This window comes from Giraffa tippelskirchi, chromosome 14 (genome assembly GCF_054371585.1).
Source record: "Giraffa tippelskirchi isolate mGirTip1 chromosome 14, T2T-mGirTip1v1.2.pri, whole genome shotgun sequence".
Lineage (NCBI taxonomy): Eukaryota > Metazoa > Chordata > Mammalia > Artiodactyla > Giraffidae > Giraffa > Giraffa tippelskirchi.
The window spans coordinates 53,111,045-53,138,819 of record NC_137288.1 but is presented as its reverse complement, the minus strand read 5'-3'; the positions used below and the strand labels follow the sequence as shown (position 1 = coordinate 53,138,819).

The following is a 27,775-nucleotide window of genomic DNA, read 5'->3' as shown; positions in this document are numbered from 1 at the left end:
CCTCTAACACCTTTTTAGGCCTAAAAATCTTCAGTCTTTGATTTAGAAAAATTCTCCTGATTTCAAACCAAGTTCATTACGTCCGTTCAAAGTACTGCTAAAAAGCAGGGCATTAAGTTTTAAGATTTACATTCCTCTCCTAAATTATACCATATATTCAATTGTTATTTTTAAATTACGTATACCTTACATATATAGTGGAAAACCCGAAAATAGTAAACACTCTAATTTAGAAACAATTGTGCAATTTGTAAGGGATGTTATTTTTAACATGCAGTATTTTTTCCATTCGTACTCTGGCTCCCTCTACTGGATAGTTTGCATCATTGCGGAAGCCCTTCCGAGATTATCCTGGGATCAGTGATACTTCATTGTATAATACAGACCACGTGGCTTTCCACGGGGCAGTGGGGCGGGGGGGGGGGGGTGGTCACAAAAACAAATTCAGGCTAACAGTACACTCAACCACATCCCTTCACTAGAGGTAATGATGGATTCCCCAAGAGGTTTCCTGGGGTTGCCCAGGACATCAGAGCACAGTGAAGACAATTCCCCAAAGTCAAGAAGGGAACCGGACCTACGATTTGTCCCCTATGCGCCACATAATCTTTGATAAAGTTGAGCGGCAGATATTTTAACAGCCTGGAGTGTGGTTAACAGCGCAGCTGATGAAGAGCAGTCCATATGTTTAAAAGCACCAGCAGATGGAAGGGTATCTTCAATTCTGGTGGAAAATAAAAAGCCTAATAATGGGTGGCCCCTTCGTCACCATTCTTGGCTTTCAGTTTAGGCACCGTCACAGAATCATTGTCGGCTTTTCTAAAACAGGCTGCAGTAAGTTCCTTTTGGGTCAGTCCCAGGGGAGATGAAGGGAGCTGACAAGGGGTGGAGGGGAGGGACAGCCACCTTCACTCTGTCATCTCATTCATTAGTTCTGATAGTTTGGTTGTAAATTCTTTGTGAATTTCTACATAGACAACCATCCCATCTGAGAACAGAGATTGTTCTATTTCTTTCTCTTTTTCATGCCCCACTGCAGGCTAGGACCTCTAATATGATGATGAAGAACAAATACCCCGGCCTTGTTCCTAATTTTAGAGGAAAAGTGATCCGTCTTTCACCACCAAGTACAGGTTAGTTGTTGGGTTTTATCGATTACCCTCGGCAGGTTGAGAAAGTGCCCTATTTATTTTTTTCATTCTGAAAGCTTTGTATTTCAGAAAATACAAAAAGGTTTGTATTTTCAAGACACTTGTCCATTTTATCTAGGCTGTTAAATGTATGGGCACAGAACAGTTTGTGATGTTTCACTGTCAATTCTTGATGTCTGAAGTGTCTGTAATGATGTCCCCCTTTTCAGTCCAGATACGGTAACTTGTTCCTCTCTCTATATTCCTGATGAGCTTGGGTAAAGGTTTGTCAATTTTGCTGATCTTTTAAAAGATACCTTTTCCCCCCATATTTAACTTTTTTATTGTGGTAAAATATACATGATGTAAAACTTAACAGTTCAACCATTTGTAAATGTATATACAGCTCAGTAGCATCAAATACATTCACATTACCACGCAACTACCACCCCATCCATTTCCAGAATTTTCATCTTCCCAAACTGAAACTCTGCACCTCTGAATGCTAACTCCCCACCCCTGTCCCCTGGTCTCTGCTCATGACCATCTTACTTTCTGTTGCTGTGAAGCTAACCACTCTAGGCCCCTCATCTAAGTAGAATCATACAGTATCTGTCAGTCGGCTTTTGTGACTTATTTCACTTACCACAATGTCCTCAAGGTTCATCCATTCTGTAGCGTATGTCAGAAATTCCCTTACTTTTTAAGTCTGAGTAATATTTCATTGTATTTATGTATCACAGAACACATTGTTTATTCATCCATCAACAGGCATGTGGGTTCCTCCCAACTTCTTGTTATTCTGAAATATGCTTCTATGAACATGGATGTACAAGCATCTATTGACTCTCTACTTTCACTTCTTTGGGGCATATACCCTGAAGCAGAACTGCTGGGTCACATGGTATTTCTATGTTTAATATTTTGAAGAACTGCATCCATTTTCCACAGCAGCTGCACCATTTTACATTCCCACTGGCAGCGCATACAGGTGGCAATTTCTCCACGTCCCTGGCAACACTTGTTTTGTTCTTTGGGTAACAGCCATCCTCAAGGGTATGAAGACATCTCAATGTGGCATTTCTCTAATGATCACTTTCTACCCATTTAAAAATAAGTTTTTTTGTTGTTGTGTGGATACAATTTTTGGTCTATTATCTTTATTATCTTTATGAAGTCTTCTGTTTCAAATTATGGAGTGAAGAGCTGTTTTCAGGGCTGAAGAGCATTTCAACAAGTTGGGGCAGATCCTTAATGGGCTGAGGGACCCTGAGCTAACCATGGGCTTCAGTGGCTGACCCTACAGGTAGAGCTGATGACCCGTGAGCCTGCTGAGTCTGAGACACACCCTGAGTCTCTCCCAGAGGCTTCAGCATCTGGGGATGGGAGGAGAGCACCCCTGACTTACCTTTCGGAAAACGAATTTTTTCATATAATGAAATCCCCTCATTATAACTGCAAGCATTTGTGGAACTGTATTTAGAAAAGTCTGCGGGTTTTCAAAGAAAGAAATCTAGCAGAATTTAGGGGTCCTACTGCTGGCCTTGCCCATCCAGCCGTAATCCCCAGTTCCTCCTCGCTGCCCTGGGGCCCTGCTGTCTCTCTTGGAAGAACCTCCGCCCACTGGGCGTGTGCGGTGGGTTGTTGTCAACAGTGGGTGGACTGGGGCTGGTTCATCTTGTTCTCAGCCTGTCATAAAGGGTTATCATTTAAGCCTACAGAACGGAGTAGACCTGTTGGCAAACGGACTAAATGCATCAGCTCCCAGAGGCAGGTTTCAGAACCCTTCTCAGTAGTAACTGTCCCATTACGGGAATGAGATCCGCTTCAGGTTTCACGTGCAGACGGTTCACTACGTTTCCAGGGCACTGCCTGGTCTCTAGCACGAAAAATCACCCATTTCCAAGGAGCGGCCAGGTGTTCAGAAGCCATAACCCATGAGGATGGCAGTGCATGCTGTACTACAAGGTCTACTTTTTCTAGAGGTTCCAGATAGACAGCCTGTGGACACGCTGTCCTTCTTGTCTGTGTTGCCACCGGCTGGGAGGTGGCTCCTTCCTGAAGGCCGAGGAAGAGCCCCCCTTGGCTCCCCAGCCCTGCACCCGCCCTTCCATGTTGGAAGTTCTGCCCTGCACTCCTGTGAGGGGTCTGTCTGGGTCACCTGATGGTTATCCTTAAAGGGGGGGACTGTCTACAGTCTCTTGATCACACCCCCACAGCTCCAAGCACAGGGCCGCCTGACAGCAACCACCCGTGAATGTCACCTTTGTTCACCAAAGCATCACAGCGTCAACACCAGCCCCCATGTCATGTCCTGACCCGCTCTCAGCTGCAGTCTGTGGCCTACTTACAAGTTCTAGGCAATAAATAATCTGTAAGGTAAGTACTTTCTCTCTCCCTGCTAACGCAGGTCGCTTGTGGAGGAAAAAAACAACTAACTTTAGGTGGTCTTACAGCTTGAGGCAAGACGAATCTCTTGTTTCATTGCATCCTCAACTAATATGCATGCCTCTGGGTTTGTTTTTTTTTAAAATCTTTTGGCCGAGCTGCTTGGCATGTGGGATCCGAATTCCTGACCAGGGATTGAACCCTGTGATGGAAGTGGGGAGTCTTAACCGCTGGACCACCAAGGAAGTGCCACCTGTCACTTTCATATTCAAAACTTTAAAACAAATCCACCTACCGATTTGACCCAGCACTTCACGGATGCAGGAGGGAGAGAGAGAAGACTTGCAGGGAGCGGTGTAACCACTGGTGCCTTTGGCGAGGCTGAGCTGAGGGTCCTTGGGGAGCTGGAGCGGCCAGTCCACGGTCACTGCAGGTCCCGTGCCGTTTCCTCCCAGCCTCTCCTGGTAGCAGGTCTAAGGGGAAGGGCAGGTGTCCTCCAGAGGAGGGCCAGAGCACAGGAAGGTGACATGGAGTGAGACAGCAGGTGAGTGATCGACATGATCCACGCCTAGTTGTCTGATGGTAAAGGGCACAGACATTACAAAGAACATTGTCATGATGATGCTATTTGCATACACACACATATTTCACCAGGTAAAGTGTGCAGCCCAGTGACACTAAGTACATGCACATGGGTGTACAATCATGACCATCCTTCGTGATGTTTTCATCTTTCCAAGGCAAACTCTGTCCAGGTCGACACTCACCCCCCGCCCCTGGCGCCCACCAGGCTGCATCTCTGGCCTTGACTGTTCTAGGCTCCTCGGTGAGTGACACTGTACAGGGTCTGTCCTTCTGTGCTGCCTGGCTTATCTCACTCAGCATGATGTCCCCAAGGTTCATCCATACTGTCCATTCCCCCGCCGATGGACACTTGGGTTGCTTCATTTTGGCTAGTGTGAATAAAGTTGTGCAGATTAGTGTACAGCATCTGTTTGTGCCCCAACTTTCAACTTTTGGAGGTGTCCACTCAGGACTGGACTTGCTGGGTCGTACTGCAGTTCTACGCCTAAATCTTTTGAGAAAGTATCGAAATGTTTTCCATGGTGAAGGAGGCTACATTTTCCTTATCAAAAACACTCAAAAGATTAAGATGTGGAGTTCTGGAAGAATATCATCAGATACGTAATTTACGATTGCACGAGTAAGTGTAGCAACTCAACTGTCATTCATAAATACAAAATTTTATTTGCACTTCATTAGTGTAGAAGGACCACAATGCTTCTCATATCACAACACTCAAGACACGCCAAGTTATTCAAATACATAATGACTTATTTACCTTGACTAAACAAACAGTGCAGTTTAATAAAAGATATACCAAAGATAAGAGTTCACAAATTCATTATCAGACCAGGAAAAAAAAAGAACACAGTCTAGGCTTAATAGGGATAAGCTTCACTGTCAAGGGGAGAGGTTTTATCATTACAAAGGTATATAGAATGTTTAGGCAAATACGTGTAGGTTCTTTGATATAGTAAAATGCATCTCTTTAAAATTCCTTTAAACAGGATTTGTGTAGGACAGCAGCGTTCTTTTAAAATCTTCTGTAGTTTCAAAAACATTTCTTTTATTGAATCTTTGTAGTTCTTAAAAGTAGAGTGCGTTCATCAGGAAACCAGAGAGATTCCGAGGCCTCAGGACCAATTCAAGTCCTACATTCTAACTAGTCATGTTCTACCATTAATGTGAATAAATAACCTTCAAGACCTTTAAGCAAGCATGGAGCTCGCTTTGTGGGAAACACTCCAATACTTTAAAGATGCTACAGCTGGGAGAAATGTAAATAAAGAAAAAGCATTCAAGGTCGCTTTTCTCCCCCCAAAGTCTTTAGTTTTATAAATTTTCTTTAGAACAGTAAGCAAAGCACCACATTCTTTCTTCTTATCAGAATATCTCCATCCTCATAATATAGTTAACAAGGACAACTATATTATGTATTTCCAGAAACATTATAGCTCTCATTTCTCCTGTTCATATCAGAAGTACGACGTTCCCCAGTGTACACACACTAGGCACTGGGATGATGAATGAAATATAATAATTTGGAGGGAAACATGTCATTTATAACCCAAACTTACCCAGGATTGCATATCTGCATATTTACAAGTTAGTGTATAGCTCTGACGTGGATTACAAAGTGCGAGAGGAAATTGTCAAAATGATTGTAGTGCAGAATGCGACCTTCCCCCTGTCCAGGAATTGCGCCCATTTCGCCTCCAAAGCGGCGGGTCAACAGCATCGCACGTGTGGTCTGGGTGGGGGCAGCTCTGGGGGGATCTCGGGCTCGGGTTGTAACGAGAGGATGCTGTTGGACAGCTCGTTCCTGAGCATGTCCAGGGGCATCTTGGGGATAAAGGAAAAGACAAACGCATTGTAATTTGACAATGTAAAGACTCTGCAGACTATACACTTACAGAAGACCAAAGGATCTTTTTATAGGAAACTCTCTAATCATCAGAGTTCAGTGAGACATTCAGCCAAAACAAGAACCAGGTTCAGGGAACTTCAACCATCACGCAAAGGCTGTACAGCCCATCTCACACCCTTCGGCGAAGAGAGCAGATGGACCTCATCGAGATTTCCTTTCACAGCCCAGTGTGATGGAAACTTAAAGTAGCAAAAAAATGAAAAAATGGTTCTGTGTTCTCAGGAGGCATACCATTACTAAAGGAAGAAGTACCTTCTCTTGGCAGGTATACAGACGCTTCTGAATTACATCGCACCGAGGCAATTATGTGTAATGATAATATAAAAACACTTAAAGATCTAAGGAATCTCTGATATAAGCCCAAAGATGCTTGAACAATGTGCTGTTGTCCAACGAGGTCATCTTCCTGGTCTGGCGCCACGAAAGGCCCCACTAGACAGGAAGAGCCTCAGGGAGGCAAGACCCTCCCTGTCTGCACCTAACAGGGTCCTTGTGGGAAAACTCGAACAGGAGAGGAGCGAATGTCAAATAAACACAGCCCACAGTCTCCCTTGGGCTTCCCTGGTGGCTCAGTAGTCCAGAATCTACCTGCCAATGCAGGAGACACGGGTTCGATCCCTAGGTTTGGAAGATCCTCTGGAGAAGGGAATAGCAACCCACTCCAAGTATTCTTGCCTGGGAAGTCCCATGGACAGAGGAGCCTGGTGAGCTATAGTCCATGGGGTTGCGAAGAGTCGGACATGACTGGGCAACTAAAAAACAACAACAAATGGTCACATCCACTCCACCTGTGTGCGAGGCTGAGTGAGGACGTGGAACCTGGCACTGCGGACGTGGTGAGAGGCAGCTGCTGCGGGGGGCTGAGTCCTCGGACCAGGTCTGCACCCCCAGGTCTCCAGCCTGACAACCCCTGGGTTTGCTTTCTACATGAGAGGTTCCCAATCACCAACAGAAAAGGAAACGAAGAGGTTCCAGGTAATGTGCTGTCAGGACACAGGATTCTTTTTTTTTTTTACCTTTTTCAGGATGTCATCGACAAGCTTCAGGAAGATCTCGTCTACGTTGAAGTTATCCTTGGCACTCGCTTCACAGAACCGCATCCCAGCTATCTGCTGTGCAAACTGAGAGCACACGTTATTATTGTGTGTGTGTGTGTGTGTGTGTGTGTTTTGGAGGGAGGAGGGGAGGATACGTGTCTAGTATAAGCACGGGGTCCGTAACTGGGAGGAGGAACAGCTCTCAGGCTTTGGCATTCAGACAAAGGCTGGGACGAAAGGTCTGGAAAGTCCTGTTTATCCTCATATGTAAAGCTCATTTACATTTGAACTTTAATGTAGGAAAGTGCAGCAATTTCCTACATGGTGAGAAATCAACGAAACACAACCTGTGAGGTGACACCAGGACCCACAGGTCAAATTACGTGCACGTGTCTAAACTGTAGTGTACCTGACATTTAAAATGTATCCAAAAAAATGTGTCATCGATTTTCTGAGGAAGGTTAGAGTTAGAATAGGAGAACACCATGAATGCAATGATATGGGTTAAAAGAACATTTCTCTGTATAAGATGTCAGGTGGGACAATAAACAATGCTGTGTATTCTCGTGTGTCTTTCCCCCTCTATTTGAAAAAGAATTTAAAGGAGCAGGAAGTGAACCAAAGCAAACAAAGATGAAGGATGTGACTGACTGCATTTTGAGAGTTCTGAACCGTACAGTAATCTATTAGAAGGGAAAACACACAGGGTGCTCACAGCATGGACACGGGTGCCGGCCGCCCCGCACTGCCCACTCTCCTCACCTTTTCACCCTGCTGTCTGCTGATCTCTCTGTCAGTTTCACAGTCCAACTTATTTCCGACTAAGAGAAGCTCTGCGTCTTCTGAAGCGTACTGTGGGATCGCAACAAGAGAAGCTGAATCTCAAAGCTGAATCTTGGGCACGTCACACACGAGGGAGACGCAACCCCAGGCCACACCTCTCACCCCTCTGTCCACCTGCCCCTCTGTCCACTCGCCCCCCCTTCTCTGAGCATCTGCACTGACCTAGGGGGCTCCTGTTGGGCGCATGGCAATGTGGTCACAGGCACGAGGAACCACGGATGCTCTCAGCTCTTGACCCATGACTCCTAGGAATCTACCCTAAGGAATGACTCAAAATACAGGTGAAGTTCTATACTCAGTTGAAAAAAACCTAAAGATCCCACAAAGTGGGTGAAGAATGAAATAAGTTAAGGTACATAAAAGAGTGAAGCCATAAAAAACCCAGAAAAGATGCTTTGGAAGAACATGAAGGTGACACAGGAAGCCGCCGGGAGAGAATATTTAGTGAAATAAGCGTGACACGGAACGACATGGAATACAGACACAATCTGGGTTTCCTGGGTGACAACCACAGACTGCTTCAGCTTACTTTTGTGCTTTTACTTGGTTCTCTAAATCTTCTATACTGACAAGGTACTGTTGATTTTATGATCAGGAAAAGTTAAGCTGCATTTCTAAGTAACTCCCTGAACAGGCGCATTCTCACACAGGATGGGAGACGGACTTCCACACGGGGTACCCGAGTGGGTGATCTCGGCCAGGTTAACCAGGGAGCTCGGTCTTCTTGCCAGGAACAGAGTGACAGTTAACAGTGCCCTCAACAGGGCTGGTAAGGGGAAGAAATGGGAGCACGGTCGCACGGAGGGAAAAGTGACAGCCGGGCATCAGAGGGAGGAGGGCGGGTCCTCCACTGAGGTGCCCTTCACACTGAGGCCACTGCCTCCCAGCAGCTCCATCACTCGGTTCTGAGCCGGCAGCGAGGACTCCCCTGTCTGGGGTCCTCAGGACCACATCCTGGGGCCCCAGCATCCCAGAGTCCAGACCCAATCCTGGTTCTGACCATCTCTGTAACCCTGGCAGCCGGGGTCTCCAACACACTTTAAAGAGACACACATTGAAAATGCACTCGGTAAGACCTGCAAAGGAACGCTCTCCACCATCATCTAACAGACAGGTTTAATACAATCTGTAAATGAAATCAAACTTATAATATACTAAGTGTGTTTGTTATGCAGAGGAACTAAACCTCAAATTACTGAACGAGGGGGAAACAACTCTCAAATGTGGCCACTGTTTACACACATCTCACCTCAACAGCTGTGTCATCTACAGGCGCACTTTGGCTACTCATTTCTTAGCGGGGGACCCACAGGTTATATAAATTCAGTTTATTTCTACATAGTCAACTGTGATCCAAAGGATAAAATCTTTAGTTCAAAATGAGGGGGTGAAGGCCGTCTCTAGTTTAGTGGGCAGAGGTCCAGTGGGTGACCAAGGCCTCGGCGTGTCCCCAGGCACAGTGGAGAAGGCAGTCCCAGGAGGCTGTCACTCTGTGGACACACACAAAGCGAGCGCTCACATGAACTTTCTGCAGAAATAATAAAATTGGCCCTGTACCTGATTCCACAGAAGCAGCCTGCCCATGTGGGATGACTGTGTGTGGGCTCTGATGTCAGACAGCCCAGGGACCAGAATGCCAAGCCAGGCTTCCTCATGTACAAGCTGATCCTCAAGACATTCTAGTTCTTCTCTGCCTCACATGTGATGCAGGACTCTGCACCTACTTTGAATGCTGTCATCTGGATTAAATGGCGTTCGGGACAGAAAAGCATGCTCCATGAATGTTTCTCTTCTTCCTGTTGTCACTATCAACACCCACAGCGGAGAGTTCACATCTGGGAGAGAAACGCCAACACCTACCTTATCAATCATCTTCATCCATTTTGGCAAATCATCGAATGTCTCCTTCTTAGTGATGTCGTAGACTAATATGATCCCCTTGGCACTTCTGTAATAAGCTGAGGTAATGCTGTTGAATCTCTCCTGACCTGCCGTGTCCCTGAGAAACAGCAGCAAATGTCAGTCCCTGAACAGGGTGGACAGGGAAGACTCGACCCAACTGTGGTAACTCCCCACAGGTCTGCGCACGTTCGATATTACTGGGTGCAGCTTCTCTGAGCTAGGCACATCCAAACAAAATCATAAGGAAGCCCCAATTTCTCCCACACCAATATTCTGAAAAGAAGTGGATGCCGTGTAAAATAGTGAAAAGTGCAACACCCCATAACTTGGTGGTTTTCAATGACAAAATGTACGGGGTGATATTTAACTTAAACAATATAAGCCTAGCAATCTCTACTAACCAACCTCAATGGTGAGTATCTTATCTGATTTTGCTGATAAGACGACCAACAGTCCTCCCTAATGAAAAATACTGTAGTCTTGTTATTTTCTTAGTCCTTCAAACAGGTAAAGGAGGAAGAGGACCCCACAACTTTGCAAACACAGTCAAGTTGACTACTCTCTGACCTTGAAATCTAAAGCTTTATCTCTTCTCCAGGAAAAGCTGACATTTCCACAGGAAGACATACATGTATTAACAGTGCACACAAGTTGGCCGAGACCCACTTTCTCCACCTAAGAAGCTGAGAAACTGCATGAGAACTATCACAAATTTACAAATGATGCTCAAGAGAGCAGGCCTTCTGACCAATAAAATGATTTCTTTTAAGACGATCTGTAATTTAGCTTTTCCCAAAGAACCCTAACTCTCAGCACACTCCGGGGGCCCCATGACACAGGTGGCTTGTGGTGGAGAAAGTGAGGGGCAGTGGGGTACACAGAAAATGAGGTTCTTCCTTGCAAGCTGCTCACACACTCTCACAGGACAGCGCCTGAGCTTCCAAAAGGGGGAGACACTGAAACCTCTTCCAAGTGCATTGGATGGGGTGAGCTTTGTGGGGCCGTGTCCCTAACACACATTTGGCAAAGATGCTATAGTTTACGCCTTTGTTCCAGACTACACTCCCACCAAATTAGCTCCTCTTAGGGATGTGTCATCATGCCAAACAATGAAGCCGGTTGGCAAATTCATATTCACATAAAGCAATGCTGCCACTTTGCCCCAGGGGATGTAAGACTCCCCTGTGCTCTTTCTTGGCTGGAAGGCCCAGGGGCTTAGGCTGGTCTGTTCTGTCCACCAGGATCCAAGGGCCTGACCCACCGCAGGCCCTCCATCTATATGTGCTAAACAGAAGACTACGTGTGCAAAATGCAGAAAGTGGATGCCAATTCAAGGCAAAATAAACTTTATTTTTTGACTCAAAAATGCCCCCAAATTGGATTCCTGAAGAATTCAGAATAAAATAAAACCAACTTGCAGACACTAAAAGGCACCGTCAAATCAGGTGAGAAAGAACTGACTCAGATACCATTTCATTCACACAAGGAATCAGTGAACAAAATTATTCCCGGGACCCTAGGCATTTAGAGGTGTAATTAGTACTTTCAAAAAAAGTATCTTCCTGACTATGGTTTCTCTTCCCATCACAGTGCTGGCTTGCTCAACTTAGGATTTGATAAAACAGCTCTCACTCACTTCTTTAAAAAGCAAAAATAACACGTCTTTCTACTCTGAAGTCTGTGCTTAGCATATTATAGCTGCACCACAAATTTAAACAGCAACTGGGTATAAGGTCTTCACTGAGCATTTTGGGAATTACGTGCTCTCGTGAGTCTTTATGATAAGTAGTTTTATGGTGGCTTTTAGCGTAAATCAATTTCACATTTGTTTCTCTAAACATTCACTCAGTCAGGATTCAGAAATCAGGGGCTGAAGAACAGAGACAGTAGACATAATACAAGCTTTTGGAAAGTCATTCTGAGGTTGCTGTGGTAAGAACACTCAACATGAGGTCTGACCTCGGAAGCAAGGAACAACACAGCATCACTACCTACAAGCATGACATTGCACAGCAGACCCCTAGGGGAGGTTTCAATAAAAAACCAACAATCAAAGAATCGGGATAGTAATAGGCGTTTCTGATATTAAGATTCCATGGAAAAGGAAACGGCAGCCCACTCCAGTATTCTTACCTGGGAAGTCACATGGACAGAGAAGCCTGGTGGGCTATGTCCAGGGGGTTGCAAAGAGTCGGACACAACTGAAGCGACTCAACAACAAACGGTTAGTGTACAAGACACCAGGGAGGAAACATCAAGGCCATTCCCTAAACTCCCTCTCTCTGTGACCAGTTCTTGACTGTGTGAGGCAGAGAAGCATCTCTGCTGAAGAGAATATTCCATGTTTCCAAAATATCTGGGTTGCCAAAGTTTTAATTTTCTATTCCTCTCCAAGGCTCCTTTGGTTGATCATTTTCCCACTGAATTATCTGCTCTCACAGATGGTCAGACAGCCAGGTAAATAGAATCCAATTCAGTTCAACGAGTATTTATTAAATTCCTACTTTGAGCCAGGACCGCAAAAATTCCACCCCAGTCTCCAAGTCTCACACAGCTGGACAGTAATACAATACCAATACCCCGATCAGGCTTTTATCTATCCAATAAGATGTAGAATCTTCATATTCCCATCTTTATCTTAATGAACCTTAATTTCCACTGTAGTAACTGAGAGCTGACTTTCAGAGATTTGCAGTTTATTATCATCAGCCAAATCATCATTTATTGTGGGTGGAATATGATCTTATTATTATGTTTCTCTCTGCTTTGGGTGCAAATTGAAAACTTCCTGCCATCCTTTCCCCCCAGTTTGGTACTACAACCATGCTTTGAAAAAGCCATCATTTTTCTGTACTTAACATCTGGTGAAATGACACAATTCTTAATTTGCAGGAATCAATGTCAGTGTATGAAAGTTCCACCTCTTTAAGCAGAGAATGAAAGGAAACAAGCTTGATGTCAACACAGGGACTCTAGTGGAAACCAAATCCGCCAACAGTGAGCACTGGACTGAACAAGAGACCTTCGTGTGGAGCATCTTTTTTTGGGGGTGCGGTGGGGGGCACGCCATGCAGCACGTGGGATCTTAGCTCCCCAACCAGGGATCAAACCCACACCCCCTGCATTGGATGCTCTGTATGGGGGACTTCCACTCGACTGCCAAGGATCCTCCATCCGGAGCATCTTAATTATGTGTTTGTCTGGAGGCAGGAGGCCAGTTTCTCAGCTTCAAGTCCATCTCAACACAACAGCTAGAAGCCTCTGTCAGTAATTTCCAGGATATGTGCTGCTGCTGCTGTTAGGTCACTCAACTGTGTCTGACTCTTTGTCACCCCATGGACTACAGCCTGCCAGGCTCCTTGTCCATGGGATTTCCCAGGCAAGAATATTAAAGTGGGGTGCCATTTCCTTCTTTCCTTCCTTTCCTTCTGCAGGGGATCTTCCCGACCCAGGGAGAGAACCCGCGACCCAGGGATTGAACCCACGTCTCCCGCACTGGCGGGCGGATTCTTGACCACTGAGCCACCATGTGGATGTAAATTCATCAATCTACATTCGGGTTGATGTCTTATTTTAGCTATACTTACACCCAGGTCTATATACATACACGTAGACACACTTCAAGCGGAGATGGGGAAAATGGTCCTTTTTCTAACCACAGATGATCAAGGAACTTCCCAAAGATATGAAAACAACAACACAAAACAAAAAAGCAACCCCCGTCACCCCCAGTCCTTCAAGCGGGTGGAACAGCCAGCGATGACCCACGGGGACGTTACCTGACAAGGTCGGCGGGCGCCCTGCACGGGGGCGCGGGTGGGGATGAGACATGGCACTAACACGGAAGCGCTAGGTGACGATGGAGCCGCCGGCGCGGCAGCAATGAACGCGATGGAAGCGACATACACACGGCGGACAGACAGGGCTGAGGTCGACCTGCGAGAGGAGTTAGTGGCTGAGACGCTGCGGCGCGACTGTGTTAGCAACAAGGGCAACGCGGACACCCGGCGGGCAGCTCCCACCGGTCCCTCCTCCGAGGGGCTCCTCCCGGGTCCCCGAGGAAGGGTGGCTGAGCGGCCCCCATCACACGGCTGGGTTAGTCTCTCACACGCTTCTGGGGCGTGGGGAGGGGGCTCTGGGCTCCCCGCATGGGGCACAGAGGGGCTCAGGGCACGAGCGTCCCACCGAGGACACGCCAGAGGGGGACTTGCCCAAGATGCGCAGCTCCTGGGGAGGAGCACGCTGGCCTTTCTCCGGATGCTTGCAAAGTAACTCTGAAAACGTGTAGACTAGCACTGGAGTGACCGTCTCAGTGACGATGATTTGTTGGATGACGTCAAACTAGAGACTAAAGGCTCCAAGCCAGTCACCGTGAAGTACAATAACAGTCTCTCCACGGCCCCCGTGGCAAGCAGGGCTGAGCTATATGGGCTCTTTCCTGAAAGCTCTCTAGAAGGAAGCTCCGTTCATTTCACTTGAATGAGAGCGGAGGAGAGGAAACGCAGGAGAGACAGACCAGCTCCAACGGTTAATTGTATTAGACAAGCGTGTGGACTGCTGAACACACACGGTGATAACTGGGTGCAGCGCCCCACTTACCAGATTTGTAGCCTAATTTTCTTTCCTCTTAGCTCTACGGTTTTGATCTTAAAGTCAACACCTGTAAATAAAACAGACGAAGATGAAGCAAAAACAAGGTAATCTGTCACAAAAGCAGTACTATTTGTATGTCATTGTCGGAAAAACCAAAAAACTGACCACACTGAATCCCAAAAGGAGAGAGAAGAAATCCGCTGGTCCCCGAGACGATCACCATTCTGTGCTTCTCCGCACAACGAATCAGCATATGTTAGGTTCTACCATGAACTGGAGATGAAGCACTTGCTATTCATAATAGAGTTTAATACTACTAGAGGTGCTGCTTAAAATCCACTTAAAAACCACAATGAATCGCTACACAAACAAACAATGGCTTTATACATATGCTATCTTGGGGGGAAATTCTTACATGGAGCACTGGAAACTCAATATTGATTTCACACAGCCATAGTCTGAAGAAATTATCGTAACAAATTCTTTAGCATTCACAAAAGTGACTTTATTATATTGCCAATAGTGTGGAAGAGGAATTCTTTTTGAAAAATTTTACTCATACAAATTAATTTCATTTTTAAAATTACTTTAACACTAGCAAGCTAACTATGACAAATCCCCATCCCTCTCCAGTTCAGTCCTTAAGGCTTCAGATAATTTTTTAAAGCAAATTTTCACCTGTGGATATTTCCTTGTCTATTTGTCAGTTATAGAAAACTTCAAGACTTTAAATACAAATTTCACAATATTTGTGAAATAATATAAAACAGTATTTTTTACACAATTCTCACAACTAAGGGGGAAAAAAAAAAACCAAAGGGACGCCAGCTAAATGTGGGAAGTGGAAAGCTAATCTCTACGGGAACTATTAATATTTTTTGGCTGCTTTATGGATCCAGGGTCCCAATGTTGCGAGGTGGAGGATGGAGGGGGCAAGACATAGCTCTCCAAAGTCAGATGACGTTCCTGAGATGACGGGCAAGGCGTGTGACTGACTTTTATAATTAGCAACATGCTGCAGACATCAATGCAACCAGAAGATGTGTTTATAAGCCTGGGTGGGACTGAGGTCTGTACAACAGAGAAACGTTGCAGGAATATAAAAGTTACGGCTGGAGAAGAGGCCACGGCACCCTGCTTCTTACTTTCTCCTCCAGCCCTGATCTCAAAGCTCCTGCAAATGTTGGGGAAGCCAATTTCACTTTCAGTTCTGGCACAGCTTTGCTTTTCCGAGTCAGATGACTCTCAGACAGCCTTGGAACAGGAAGCGTGTCTGTACACGACCAACATCCTCAAGCAGAGACCAAGCAGAATCCTTTGTGATTCAACCACAGGGAAGGGCAGAGCCTAACGTGATACACTACAAGGCACAGAAAGCAGCCTGCACCCATGTGCTGTGCTCTGATTTTGAAAAGGCACAACTCAGACAAACCCCTTCTTCCTGATATCAGCATAAAGCTAGGGCCTCATCATGTTACTCTGTGAGGGCGATTTACAAATCTAATTCACACTGTATCATGGCTACTATTCTGTTTTACTATTGTTTCTAGTTTGTTTGTTTTTTTTTAGTTTTTAAGGCAGCTCCCACTTTCGTTACGTTACGACTTGTTGCAGCGGATGCCACATTTTACTGAAAAGAACTAGCAGATACTTCTCTTGTGAGCTCTGCTTCAAGTTAACTACAAGAATCTCTAGAAACAGCATGAATAACTTTTGTTTTCATTAGGCTGTTTTCTCTGCTAAGAACCGCTCTCAGTCTCATCATGTCAAGTCTTTTGTTTCAACCAACTTGAACAACTTTCTGACTTTAGCAGTCCTGTACTACAGCTATTTCGTAATCACAAAGTTTAATGAATAAAAATAAAGGAAAGGGTATTAACAGTCAAAAGTAGGAATGTTATCGTGTGATATAAATACACTGCTAAGCAAAGATGAACAAACAGCAAACAGGATGAAGAATGTGTTTAGCCCAAACTACCTAGTTTTAGTGAGTAGGTTAAAGACATTAACAACAACAGAGAAATATCCAGTGACTACATCAAAAATTCCACAAAAGCAAGCAGCTCATTAAAATAGAGCTTGCTCTTAAACGAAATCTCTTTTCCCATATAGTAAGAGCCACTAGGTTAGCTGGTGATGGCTGGAAACTTACTCCAATCTATGGCTTAGAAACAAATCCTTACATCAAAGGATACAATTACACATTTTTAAAAAGCTTTTTTACATTCAGTTCAGTTCAGTTGCTCAGTCGTGTCTGACTCTTTGCAACCCCATGAACCGCAGCATGCTAGGCCTCCCTGTCCATCACCAACTCCCCGAGTCCACCCAAACCTGTGTCCATCGAGTTGGTGATGCCATCCAACCATCTCATCCTCTGTCGTCCCCTTCTCCTCCTGCCCTTAATCCTACCCAGCATTAGTCTTTTCCAATGAGTCAACTCTTCGCATGAGGTGGCCAAAGTATTGGAGTTTCAGCTTGAACATCAGTCCTTCTAATGAACACCCAGGATTGATCTCCTTTAGGATGGACTGGCTGGATCTCCTTGCAGTCCAAGGGACTCTCAAGAGTCTTCTCCAACACTACAGTTCAAAAGCATCAATTCTTCGGTGTTCAGCTTTCTTCACCGTCCAACTCTCACATACATATGTGACCACTGGAAAAACCATAGCCTTGACTAGACGGACCTTTGTTGGCAAAGTAATGTCTCTGCTTTTTAATATGCTGTCTAGGTTGGTCATAACTTTCCTTCCGAGGAGTAAGCGTCTTTTAATTTCATGGCTGCAATCACCATCTGCAGTGATTCTGGAGCCCAGAAAAATAAAGTCAGCCACTGTTTCCCCATCTATCTGCCATTAAGTGATGGGACCGGATGCCATAATCTTAGTTTTCTGAATGTTGAGCTTTACGCCAACTTTTTCACTCTCCTCTTTCACTTTCATCAAGAGGCTCTTTAGTGCTTCTTCACTTTCTGCCATAAGGGTGGTGTCATCTGCATATCTGAGGTTATTGATATTTCTCCCAGCAATCTTGATTCCAGCTTGTGCTTCCTCCAGCCCAGCGTTTCTCATGATGTACTCTGCATATTAAGTTAAATAAGCAGGGTGACAATATACAGCCTTGACGTGCTCCTTTTCTTATTTGGAACCAGTATGTTGTTCCATGGCCAGTTCTAACTGTTGCTTCCTGACCGTTTCTCAAGAGGCAGGTCAGGTGGTCTGGTATGTCCATCTCTTTCAGAATTTTCCACAGTTTATTGTGATCCACAGTCAAAGGCTTTATTTCTTAGTGTCCATTGTTAACATTTGCAGGTCACATAAATTATAATGATCCTGAATAAAAGGTAGCAAGTCACCAACTGCCTCAAGGAGGGGATTAGTTTTGGGAAAAGTCAGCAGAGTCTGCTGACTGAGCAGGGGGCCCAGGACCAATGTTTATAAACAGATAAGGGACAAAAAAAGTGGCAGCTTTTATTGAAAACCCATTTCCTACAATGTCGTGACCATCCGGAGAAGCAAGCAGCTACTACTCCAGTCGGGTGCTGGAGACAGTCCCGCCCTGAAGACCTGAGTTATCCAGACCTAAACCGAAAGGCACTTGGTGAAACGCCCTCTCTGCTCTTCTATCCTGGAGAACCTCCTCGTCTGCCCAGAAGCCTTTTCAGGCCCATGGGTTCCCTTCTGCGCCTCCCAACGGCTCACCTTCCCCCCTCCCTCCAAGTCCTGCCCATCCAGCCCTGACCTGTGGCTCTGCTGGTCTCCCCCAGGTGACAGGAACAGGTGCCTTGTCAGGACAGTCACCTCTGGCCTCTGGAGCCTAGAACGCTGCCTGGCACAGGGCAGCGGTCCAGGAAATCTGATGGAGACCCGCCCCTCTTCTCCATCAAAGGCTGAGTGTGTTCAGAGAAAGGCTGACTAAAGAGGAGGAAATAGGAGGTAACTCAGGACTGATGAGGAAACAAGCACACACACATTTAAATCGTAGGAAGGAAGTACGGATGCTCTGTCGTGAGCCTGTCTGGTGGGCAGAGCAGCAGGACTCAGGGTGCCTGGCACACACACATCACCCTGGAACCTGAGCGTTCCATTTCTCCTGCAACCCCAGCTTGTGGCTGTATAGTCCCTACGTTGTGTCTGACTCTCTTGCAACCCCGAGGACTGTAGCTCGCCAGGCTCTTCGGTCCACGGGATTTCCCAGGCGAGAATACTGGAATGGATTGCCAGTTCCTCCTCAAGGGGATCTTCCCGACCCAGGGATTGAACCCATGTCTCCTGAATCAGCAGGTGGATTCTTTACCACTGAGCCACCAGGAGAGCCCTTACAACTCCTGTTACCGGTGGAACATCCTTAGAGGAGGGGCAGTCTTCCTATACCCAGGTCCTCTCCCTACACACGCCACCCCACCCCACCCCCCAGGGGATTATTACAGTAACCGTTTACTCAGTCACTGAGACCGGAAGTGATCCACTAAGGGAATGTCCTGCTGGGTGACAGGGGTCTAAGTCTTCCTAAAAATATTTCCATCAGGAAGGACATAGGTCACAGGCTGTAATCCCTCAGTCATATAGATACGACTGTTCTATTCAAGTCTTTCTTGATCTTAATTCCCTTTAAATAATGATAACAGTGTCTATCAGATGCCCTGAGCCCGACAGAAGGCTCCTTCCCGAGGCTCCTTCAGGAGCCAGCAAGCTGGGCGCTACCCTCACAGAGCAGAAGAGAGACCAAGGTCAGATCACTTCTGCTAGCTGAGTGGCAGAACCTAGGTTCAAATTTTTAACACTGTCCAGAACCAAAGGTTGTTATAAAAGTCAAACATGTGGAAACAGGGAAAAGTGTGAATCTTCTGCAAGTGGCCCAGGGTCACCATAACTGAGCTCTCCAAGAATAGAGCTTCACCTGGCCCTGCCACCTCTGCACTCATGTTTCATAAGTCTCAGCAAGGGCATAAAGAATTGTCGTACTTAGTGCTGGTAAGATTTCGAGGCTCCCCGGCAGGCAAAACATATCCAAAAAAACATTACCGTGTTACTTTTTGCTGAGGCATAGAAAGTCACAAAAATGAAAATAGCAAAAATAAATAGAAGTTTCTTTCTTCACATCCCCTTCCAGCACAAAGTTTAATAAAAGCAGAAATGACCAGTGGCCCACACCTGGGGTACAGCTGAGTGTTTATCCCCCCTCACCCACTCCCCCCTTCCCCAACAAGGACTTGGAGTTGGTGTGAGAATATGATTTTAGTTGACTTCAGTTCAGATACTGCAGTCCATGGGGTTCCAAAAGAGTTGGACACCACTCAGCAAATAACCAACAATAAAACAGGTTCTGGAGGCTGTACGATTTCACACTTTGAAGTCAAGTCTCAGTTCAAGCAGTGGTGACAAATTGTTATTAACTGCTACTGCCAATTTATAAGAACTATCTTGGGATCACAGGCTGGCCTTTCTCCCAAGGACATATATCTTTCACAGTGTCACCCCATCCTGGACGTAATCTTTCCCCTGAAGGAGGCTTCCCTGCATTTCCACTGAGCTGACAGTGACAAAGTAAACTAAGAAATGTGTCAAGGTCACCCAGACGGAGGAACGTTTACTATCAGAAAGCGGTCTCTTGACCCTGAGGCCAGCTTCCACCTGACCACTGTCTTTCAGGGGAGAGCACCCTACAAAGGACAGGCAAGGCAGACCACCCTCCCGTACTGCCCTGGGGGGCCCCCGAACCAGAGTTTAATATCATGTGGCTTCTCCTACTTAAGCCAAGCTATGAGAACTCAACAAAATGGGAACGAAGTAATGTAACTGTAAAATACCTGGATCACCTCAGAAATAGGTGCTACTAGAATAGTTTAAATGATTGCATGTCATTAAACAATGCTCGCAGGCCTGAGGATATCCAGCGTTTGCCTCGAGTCTAACAAGACCTGCCTTCTCAGTCCAGACTGGGCGGTCTGTATCCCAGCAAACAAAGACCATCTGCGTCCCTCACCTGCACACACACAGGAGATGTCCCTGCACCCGGCTGGAACAGACACGCCACACATGAACTTCACAGGCGGCAGAGGGGTGAAGGAGCGGGGGGAGTCAAGGTCACGGAGCACGTGGGCCCCAATTTTCATCAGGGCGTCTCCACCACTCGCTTCCCCTTCTGCAGGGACCAGCTAGGCGAGCAGGTGGGCTTCCAGCCCCATGAACAGCTGGTGGGATGGAGTCTCACACAAGTACACACTGCCCCTCAGAAAACACTTGCTGAATGGTATACAAAGCTATGTTTTCTTTGCAGCTTCAAACAAATGCTTAATTAGAACGCTGTTCCTGGCACGCAAGGCTGGAGAAGCTCTGGCCCTACCAGCAGTCTGAGGAACTCAGGCTGCCTTCTGAAGGCCGTCCCTGGACCCCACAGCTGCAGGGGAGGCAGACTTGAAGTTCTGGGTCCCTCTCGTCCTGCAGACACAGACCTTTCTTCTCCAGAGAGAGCTCCTCGGTGAAAGAAAGGCCGAATGCACATTAAGCCAGATCTTTAAATAGGTTTTTATCAGCCCCAACACCCCAATCGCCAACTTTCCACACTTTCTGTGAAAGACAGCTACTTTATTCCACAAATGAGTTCTGCACAAGCCTATCAGCGTGCTCTGAGTTCATTAAATAAGCCAAACCGCACAACGCACAGCACAGGCTGGCATAAAAACCAGCGCTCCTCGCCCACTCCCGTCTCCCTGAGTCATCCTGTTACATCAGCCCAGCAGGGGAGGGGCTGAGGCTGGAAGGTCTGGGCTTTGGAGTGGGAATTCGGGACAATTCTCCCTAATTCCCTTGTAAGTGAAACAGTCGAGCAGCTCAGCCATGGCTTCAAAGACTGCACAGGATCACAGAAGAGCAACACAAAACACACAGCTTAGAATTTTAATCCAGTATGAAATGTTTGTTCTGGGTTTCCGAACAAAAATCTCTGACCTAAATTTCCAGAATAAAGTAGAAGTGATTTCCCTTGACAGTGGTTCCACTGCTTGTATGCAAAGCAGAGTAGACCCTAGTGGTGGGATCTCCTGCCTCCTGCCCGCTAACGTTCAAGGTCAACCCACATACAGCCACTCCTGCATGGGATTCATGGCCACCCGCAACTCGGACCAGTTGGTTCTGTTTCTGGCTCTACTACGGGGCCGGATGAAGCAGAGTCACTGCACCACCAGGCTTCCCTGCCTTGGGAACAGTGAACACCGGCCCTGAAGGGACAGGCTTGACAACAGAGAAACAGAGACCCCAGTACATGACTGAATACAAACAGGGCTATCCACCGAGCACTCTCATCGTCTAAGACCGCTTACTCTCAGGGCCAGGCTGTGAAGTTAAGTTATTGCTGCAAAATGAGAAAATGTAGACAGAGTCGTGAGGACCTCAAACTGAGTTCAAAGAACTTTTAAATTCTGATATTCTGTCGTTCCTATTTTGGGGGTCTAACCTCATGTTATCTTTTTTTTGTTTTTTTCTGAAAAGTTGGTGATAGTGGATTGTTAAAAAAATGTCCTTACGTGGCAAAATAATAAAAGAATTGGCAAGCCTATGTTGGCCTCAGGCACTCTGGAAGAAACTACACTGTTCAGGAAACTGATGCTCTGGTCCAAACGGTCTTACTCCTCCTTTTCCTGTATTTAAATGTATTTTAGTAAATATTTAAAAAGCTTCAGATAGTTGAATGACTAAATATTTAGAAATGAACCTTTTAAAGCATTACTCCCAGAAGAAAGTGACAAATAATGGGGGCACAGTTAAAGAGAATCAATTTCAGTGATACCATTGATGGCATCACTCACCACCTTCACAGGGCTGTCAGGGGACCAAGACAAGTAGGAAAGTAGACAAGTAGGGAAGAGTTTCATCCACATTTTCAGAGTAAAGTGAACTTAAATCCCAAAGCAAGCTAAGGAACAGACAGAGGAACTCACTTGCAGCCCTGGCCCTGACCACTCCCTCACCGCTGGGCCACTGTGGGCGAGCTATCTACCCTCTGGGACTCTGCTTCCTCATCTGTAAAATGGGGAAACTTTCAGGATTGTTGTGAGGTTTAGAAAGAGTGTACTTTTGCTGGTACACAGTATGTGCTCAAGAAACTGCAGCCGCCACTAACACGATGTAACCGTTTACACACAAAGACAAAATAAATTACTTATCCAAAGTCACAGACTAGTTCATGGAAAAGCTTAAATCAAGAGCCTAGGTTTTTTAGAATGCTTTTCTAGAAATGTAAAGTTGCTGGGAGTGGGGTAAGGGGTGCTGCCTGGTAAAAACATTTTGATCCAAACAAAATTAACAGCGAGCTTCCAATAGTTATATAAGAAACACAGGTCAACATGGTATTTAGAGAGTTGTGAATTTCTACAGCCAACCAGTTTTTTTTTTTCTCCTGTTTCTCAAACTTTGAAAAGCTGTATCTGTCAAACCATGCTGGTCACATCAGACTAACTCAATGCCATGAATATGAAATCCCATTTGAAAGTAATACTCCACCTGGACAATTTTCACTAAATAGGTCAATTATTAAAAGTCTTTTCAGTTTCATACCCTGGTGAGTTCCGCATGTCTTTTAAACCAAAACAACTTCTGGTTTGATCAGTAATACAACAACAAAACCAACATTTTGTTCAGTTGTAATTTGATTAAATAGGCTTATCATTTCAAATCCCTCAGGCTTTCTGCTATGCTTCTTTACAGACAGTCCGGTGAGACTGCCTGGCTTTATGCAATGCTCACTGGAGGTGCTGCTTCCTGAGTGACTTTCCTGGGTCAGCAGCACCTGCACAAAATGGGTGGTCTTTTTCAGACTCTGCAGCTGGACGGGGTGAGAATGTCGGAAGAGGATCTGTGCGGAGTCTGTGGAGACGAAACTCAACAATGCGCCTCAGAAGGACCCTGTGGGCCACCTGCTCAGGGGGCGGCATTCAGGTGAGGCAACCCCAGCTACACCACACCCAGCGCCGCATGTACCACTTGCTTTTCTAAGGAACTCAAGGAATGAACTTATCTCTACAGCATTCCAGAGTGGAGGAAGGCCTTGACCAGCCCCTACTCTGCCTGGACTGGGGGGCTTTCCCCGCGTTCCCCAGATGGTCTGCACACATCTCCATGTCGCCCTAATCGCCCTGGGGCATCCCCAGGAGCCCCCTTCCCCACCCCTTAATCTGGACAGAGACTGTCCTCCTCACCACTGAGGCCCCCATGGGTAGCACAGCACCCGCATACAGTAGGTGCTCAATAAGTGATCTGATACGTGGAAGGGAAAAGCGACTCAGAGGCAGAGATAGAAGGGGGGTTTAGTTAACTTCCTCAAAGTGTTCTTCTCACAGTCTGGGTCAGACCAGAAGTTATCATCTTTCTCTGAACTTCCCACAAATAAACACTTGGCAAGCCAAGGACTACAGGCTAAGCATGGAGGAAACAAAACCCAGCAAGACAAAGTCAAAGGGCACACGAGACCCCAGCGGCAGGGGTGTGGGGAGGCGTGTATACATATCCATTTAGGCTTGTTCAGGGGACAAAGAAACTGACTGCCTGGTCCCCTCCTGATTCCCAAGTATCCGAAGAAACGGCCTCCCTGCTAGGGCCATGCCCAGAGGCTTTACGGCTCCAGCTGATACAGAAGGTCCACCCTCCACGCTGCGTGGCTGCCCAGGTCTTGAACCATGCATTCCTAATGTCCACTAACGAGTCCTTCCCAGACTGTGGGGGTGCTGCTGCACTGTGGCCCCAGCTTAGGAAACCCCTCACCACCTCCCCTCTGCCCTGTTCTATAGCACATCTTCACCCTCCGTCTCACTCTCCATCCACCAAACCCTATTATCCACCCAGAAGGCCTGTGCTGGTTTCTCTACATCACATAGTACAACTCTGTTATTCTTCATTTTCATATATTTTTAAGCATCAAGACATAAAAGATGGATAATTCTGAATTACTTTTAGTTCTATTTTACTTATGCCAGGTACTAAAATTAACAGCACAAACCCTCTTTTGATGGTTGAATAACTTCACGTACTTTATATGATCCAAAATTGGATATTAGAAACAAGTCTAAGCTACACTACTGAACTTTAATCTCATGGTTTCAAGGCCAAGATCTTAACAACAAACAGGGTACAGAGAGCACAAATACATCCAAAATGATCTATTATTAAAAAGTATGAAAGGAAACATGTTCTCACAGGCAAAACAAAAAGACAATGTGAAAAGTGTAAGATTAATCTTTCAATAAGCCATTTCAAATGGAGGGGTCTTCTGTAACATGACAACAAGGCCAATTCATCTCCAAATTGTATCACCTTGGAACTACCTAAGTACACAAGTGGTGTGTGGGATGAATGTTTCAGTTCTGAATTTCATGTTTATATACTATGTATTATTTCTTGGACCTCCCCTAGGGGAATCCCCACCACCACCCACCCATTACTGAAGGTGATTGATCTTCCCCTCAAACAACTATCTCATCTGCGGGGTTCCCCTGCCTTTGACAGCTTTTAAGGGGTTTTCCAGAGAAACAACTGTTACACAGTGACCAGACAGACCTCAAAACCAAGGCCTATACATGTGACTCCATCAGAAAACTTTTCTGCAGTTTCAATTTTACATTCTGAGGACAGGCCATTTTCAGGCCCAGGGGGTTCCAGTAGTTACCTGGCTGCCCCCTTCACCCACCTGGCAGTTCAGGGGACGGGGCAGGGGGGTGCCCTTCCCACTTGCGGGTCCCCTGGGTTATTTGAAGTCAAAGAAAAACATAGCTGAAGTCCTTCTGCCCACATTTATAGTTAAAACAAGAAACTTGTTAGTCTTACTCCGAATACTATCCACAGACCCTCCTCCACAGGGGATTTAAAACTCCCATTATTTCAGCACAACATAAAATTGAGTTCAAAATTAGAAAAACAAGTCGCGTGGACAGTAGAAATGCCCCTCCTCCTAGAAAGGCAAAGCTAAAGCATCAAAATTCTCCAGAGGTGACCACTCCGGCCATCCAGCCAGGACACAGCTCTTGTCCACCACGCTGCCCGCCTGCTCCCCCCTTCTTCCTAACGAGGAATTGGGGCGGGGGGCGCTCCCGTGGAGAGATGCTCACACCGTCCCCGGCCTCCAGACGGCCAGGGCGGGGGCTCCGTCCGGTCCGGGGATGCAGGGGCCCCCCGGGGCCGCCCCCGGCCCGCCTTACCTACGGTGGACTTGCAGGCCTCGCAGAAAGTGTCGTCGGTGAAGCGCTCCATCAGGCTGGTCTTGCCCACGCCGCGGGAGCCGATGATGATGACCTGCAGCTTGAAGTCGGCCGGCCTGGGGGGCTGCTTGCGCCGGCGGGCCTGGCCGCCCGACAGAGCCGGGGAGCCCGCGCCCAACCCGCCGCCGCCCGCGGGCCGCCTGTGCAGCGCGGCGCCCGGATCCATGCACGCATGCGGCCCCCCGCGCTCCCGCGCCCCCTCGGCCTCCGCCAAGCGCCGCGGCTCAGCCCCGGGCTGGGCGAGCGCGCGCTCGAGCTGCCCCGGCGGCCCGCGGGCTCCGCGCTGCAGCTGCGCCGCCGGCCGGCCCCCAGCGTCCGCCTCGCCGCCGCCGCTGCCGCCGGGGGAGGAGGAAGGGAAGCAGCTACTCCGCAGCAGCGGCAGCAGCATCCCGGGCGAGGCGGCGCGACGGCGCAGGCGCGGGCGGGAGAGCGGCGGGGCGGGGCGGGGACCCCCCCCGCGCGCGCCCCCTGCCGGCCGGAGGACCGCCCGCGCGCGCCTCCCGCTGCCTGCTCGCGCTCCCTGCTTGGCCTCCGCTACCCTCTGGCCCCTCGCCTTTCATTCTGCAACTTTCACTTTCCGCTTCCCCTCCATCTGCATCCTCCCCTTTCCTTCTTCCCTCCTCCTGTCCCTGCTGTCTTTGAGTGCAGTGCATAAACACTAGGCCCGTGCGATAGCCGTCTCCCCCAAACCTGTTGCATGCACTCTGAGATAGTCCCCCTCCCCACCCCGCCCCAGATCACCGCTGCAAACTCGCACTGACCTTCCCCGACCGACCCCTGGGTCGACCCCCGCCCCCTGGGGGGTCCCCTGCACCCCAGCCCCGGCTCAGGCCCGGACCCACCCACCCCTCTTGGGAGGCAGACTGACCACGTCTGTCTTAAGTTTTCCATAGGCAACTCGCGGAAATCAGTTATTTTTAGTCCTGATTGCTGCCTAATGCAAAGTGCGTATGTTTTCATTCCGTTTAACTTGTAAATTAAATAAATAGCCTGCTCCTTTGGGGAAGCCCGTGAGTTCAAACAGTAGTAAGGAACTCCAAGACTGACACTCCAGAAGTTTAGGGACTGTGAGCTTAGGCAGTGTGTTTGGCCATTTGTATTTGGAAGGATTTAAGGATTCAGAAAATCACTGCTCTGATCCCTCGCCAGGGATCTGTTTAGCAAATTCCTCAGCGTGAACTTGAGCACCTCAGAACACAGGGTTCTAAACATGATAGGAGCTGGCACATTTGCCCAGCATGATCATGTAACTCACCAAATTTCAGCTTTATTTAGAACTAGGTTTAGTACCAGCGTAGTCCATGGGGGTATTACTCTACTAACCTGATTTGTGAAAGTGCAGCATTGCCCACAGGGTAAACGGGAAGCTTACACGTATAAGAGAATTCTTAGCTCTCCAAATGCAATCACGATAGAAGTCTTTCCAGTAGTTCTCCAGTATTCTTGCCACGATAATCCTATGGACAGAGGAGCCTGGCAGGCCACAGTCCATGGGGTCGCAAAGAGTCCAACAGGACTGAGCAACTAACATGCTTTCACTTAGGATGTTTAAAACATGGTCAGATCTCTGTGTTTTTAAGCACAGTTCTATCACCTAACCATCAATGAGCCTCTCTGAGCTGTAGATTTCTCTCCCCTTCCATAGGCATCAGAGTGACTCCTCTTGCCATTCAGCATTTTCAGGAAAACACCTAGAGACAACCTATGCAGTGTTTGTTATAAACAATAACTCACTTCACTAATGTAAGGAATTAAAGAACCTGATTTACCCAAGGCTTTCCAGAGATATTTCAATTTCACAAAGCAAGACACATCTGCAAAGGTAATCTCAAGATGTTTAGTTTGGTCCATCCTGATTTATAGGATGATTTATAGGATCCTGTCCCAATAGGCAGATGTTTGTGGTGTGGGTTGTGCAGCCAAAGACTCTCTTGCCTATAATATAGTATCTTCCTCATGAAGCAACTCTGTAATATTTCCTCCACTGGGATACTTAATAATGGGTTAAGTGGCAGGGAGTTGGGTAGCACCCCCAGAGGGCCCAGTTAAAATCCTTAGTGTTGCTTTGCACTATCTGTTATTACATAATGTTCCAGCACATAGAACCAGATACATAGTACAGTTCAGTAGCTGTTTGTAAAAGAAT

General features: G+C 46.9%; 1 protein-coding gene across 2 annotated transcripts; it reads right to left on the bottom strand.

The window, feature by feature from the left end:
- Positions 1 to 4,741: 4,741 nt before the first annotated feature.
- RAB12 (RAB12, member RAS oncogene family) lies at positions 4,742 to 26,024 on the bottom strand. Of its 2 annotated transcripts, XM_081561609.1 has the most exons (7): positions 25,917 to 26,024; positions 25,570 to 25,769; positions 14,391 to 14,451; positions 9,750 to 9,888; positions 7,809 to 7,898; positions 7,026 to 7,130; positions 4,742 to 5,924 (listed from the first exon to the last, which is right to left on the bottom strand). In XM_081561609.1, the coding sequence occupies exons 1-7, from the start codon at positions 26,015 to 26,017 to the stop codon at positions 5,811 to 5,813; spliced, it is 810 nt and encodes a 269-aa protein (XP_081417735.1). In that variant the 5' UTR covers positions 26,018 to 26,024; the 3' UTR covers positions 4,742 to 5,810. The 2 variants fall into 2 exon arrangements, with proteins under 2 accessions (XP_081417735.1, XP_081417734.1); XM_081561608.1 differs by having other exon boundaries at positions 25,570 to 26,024.
- Positions 26,025 to 27,775: the final 1,751 nt, after the last annotated feature.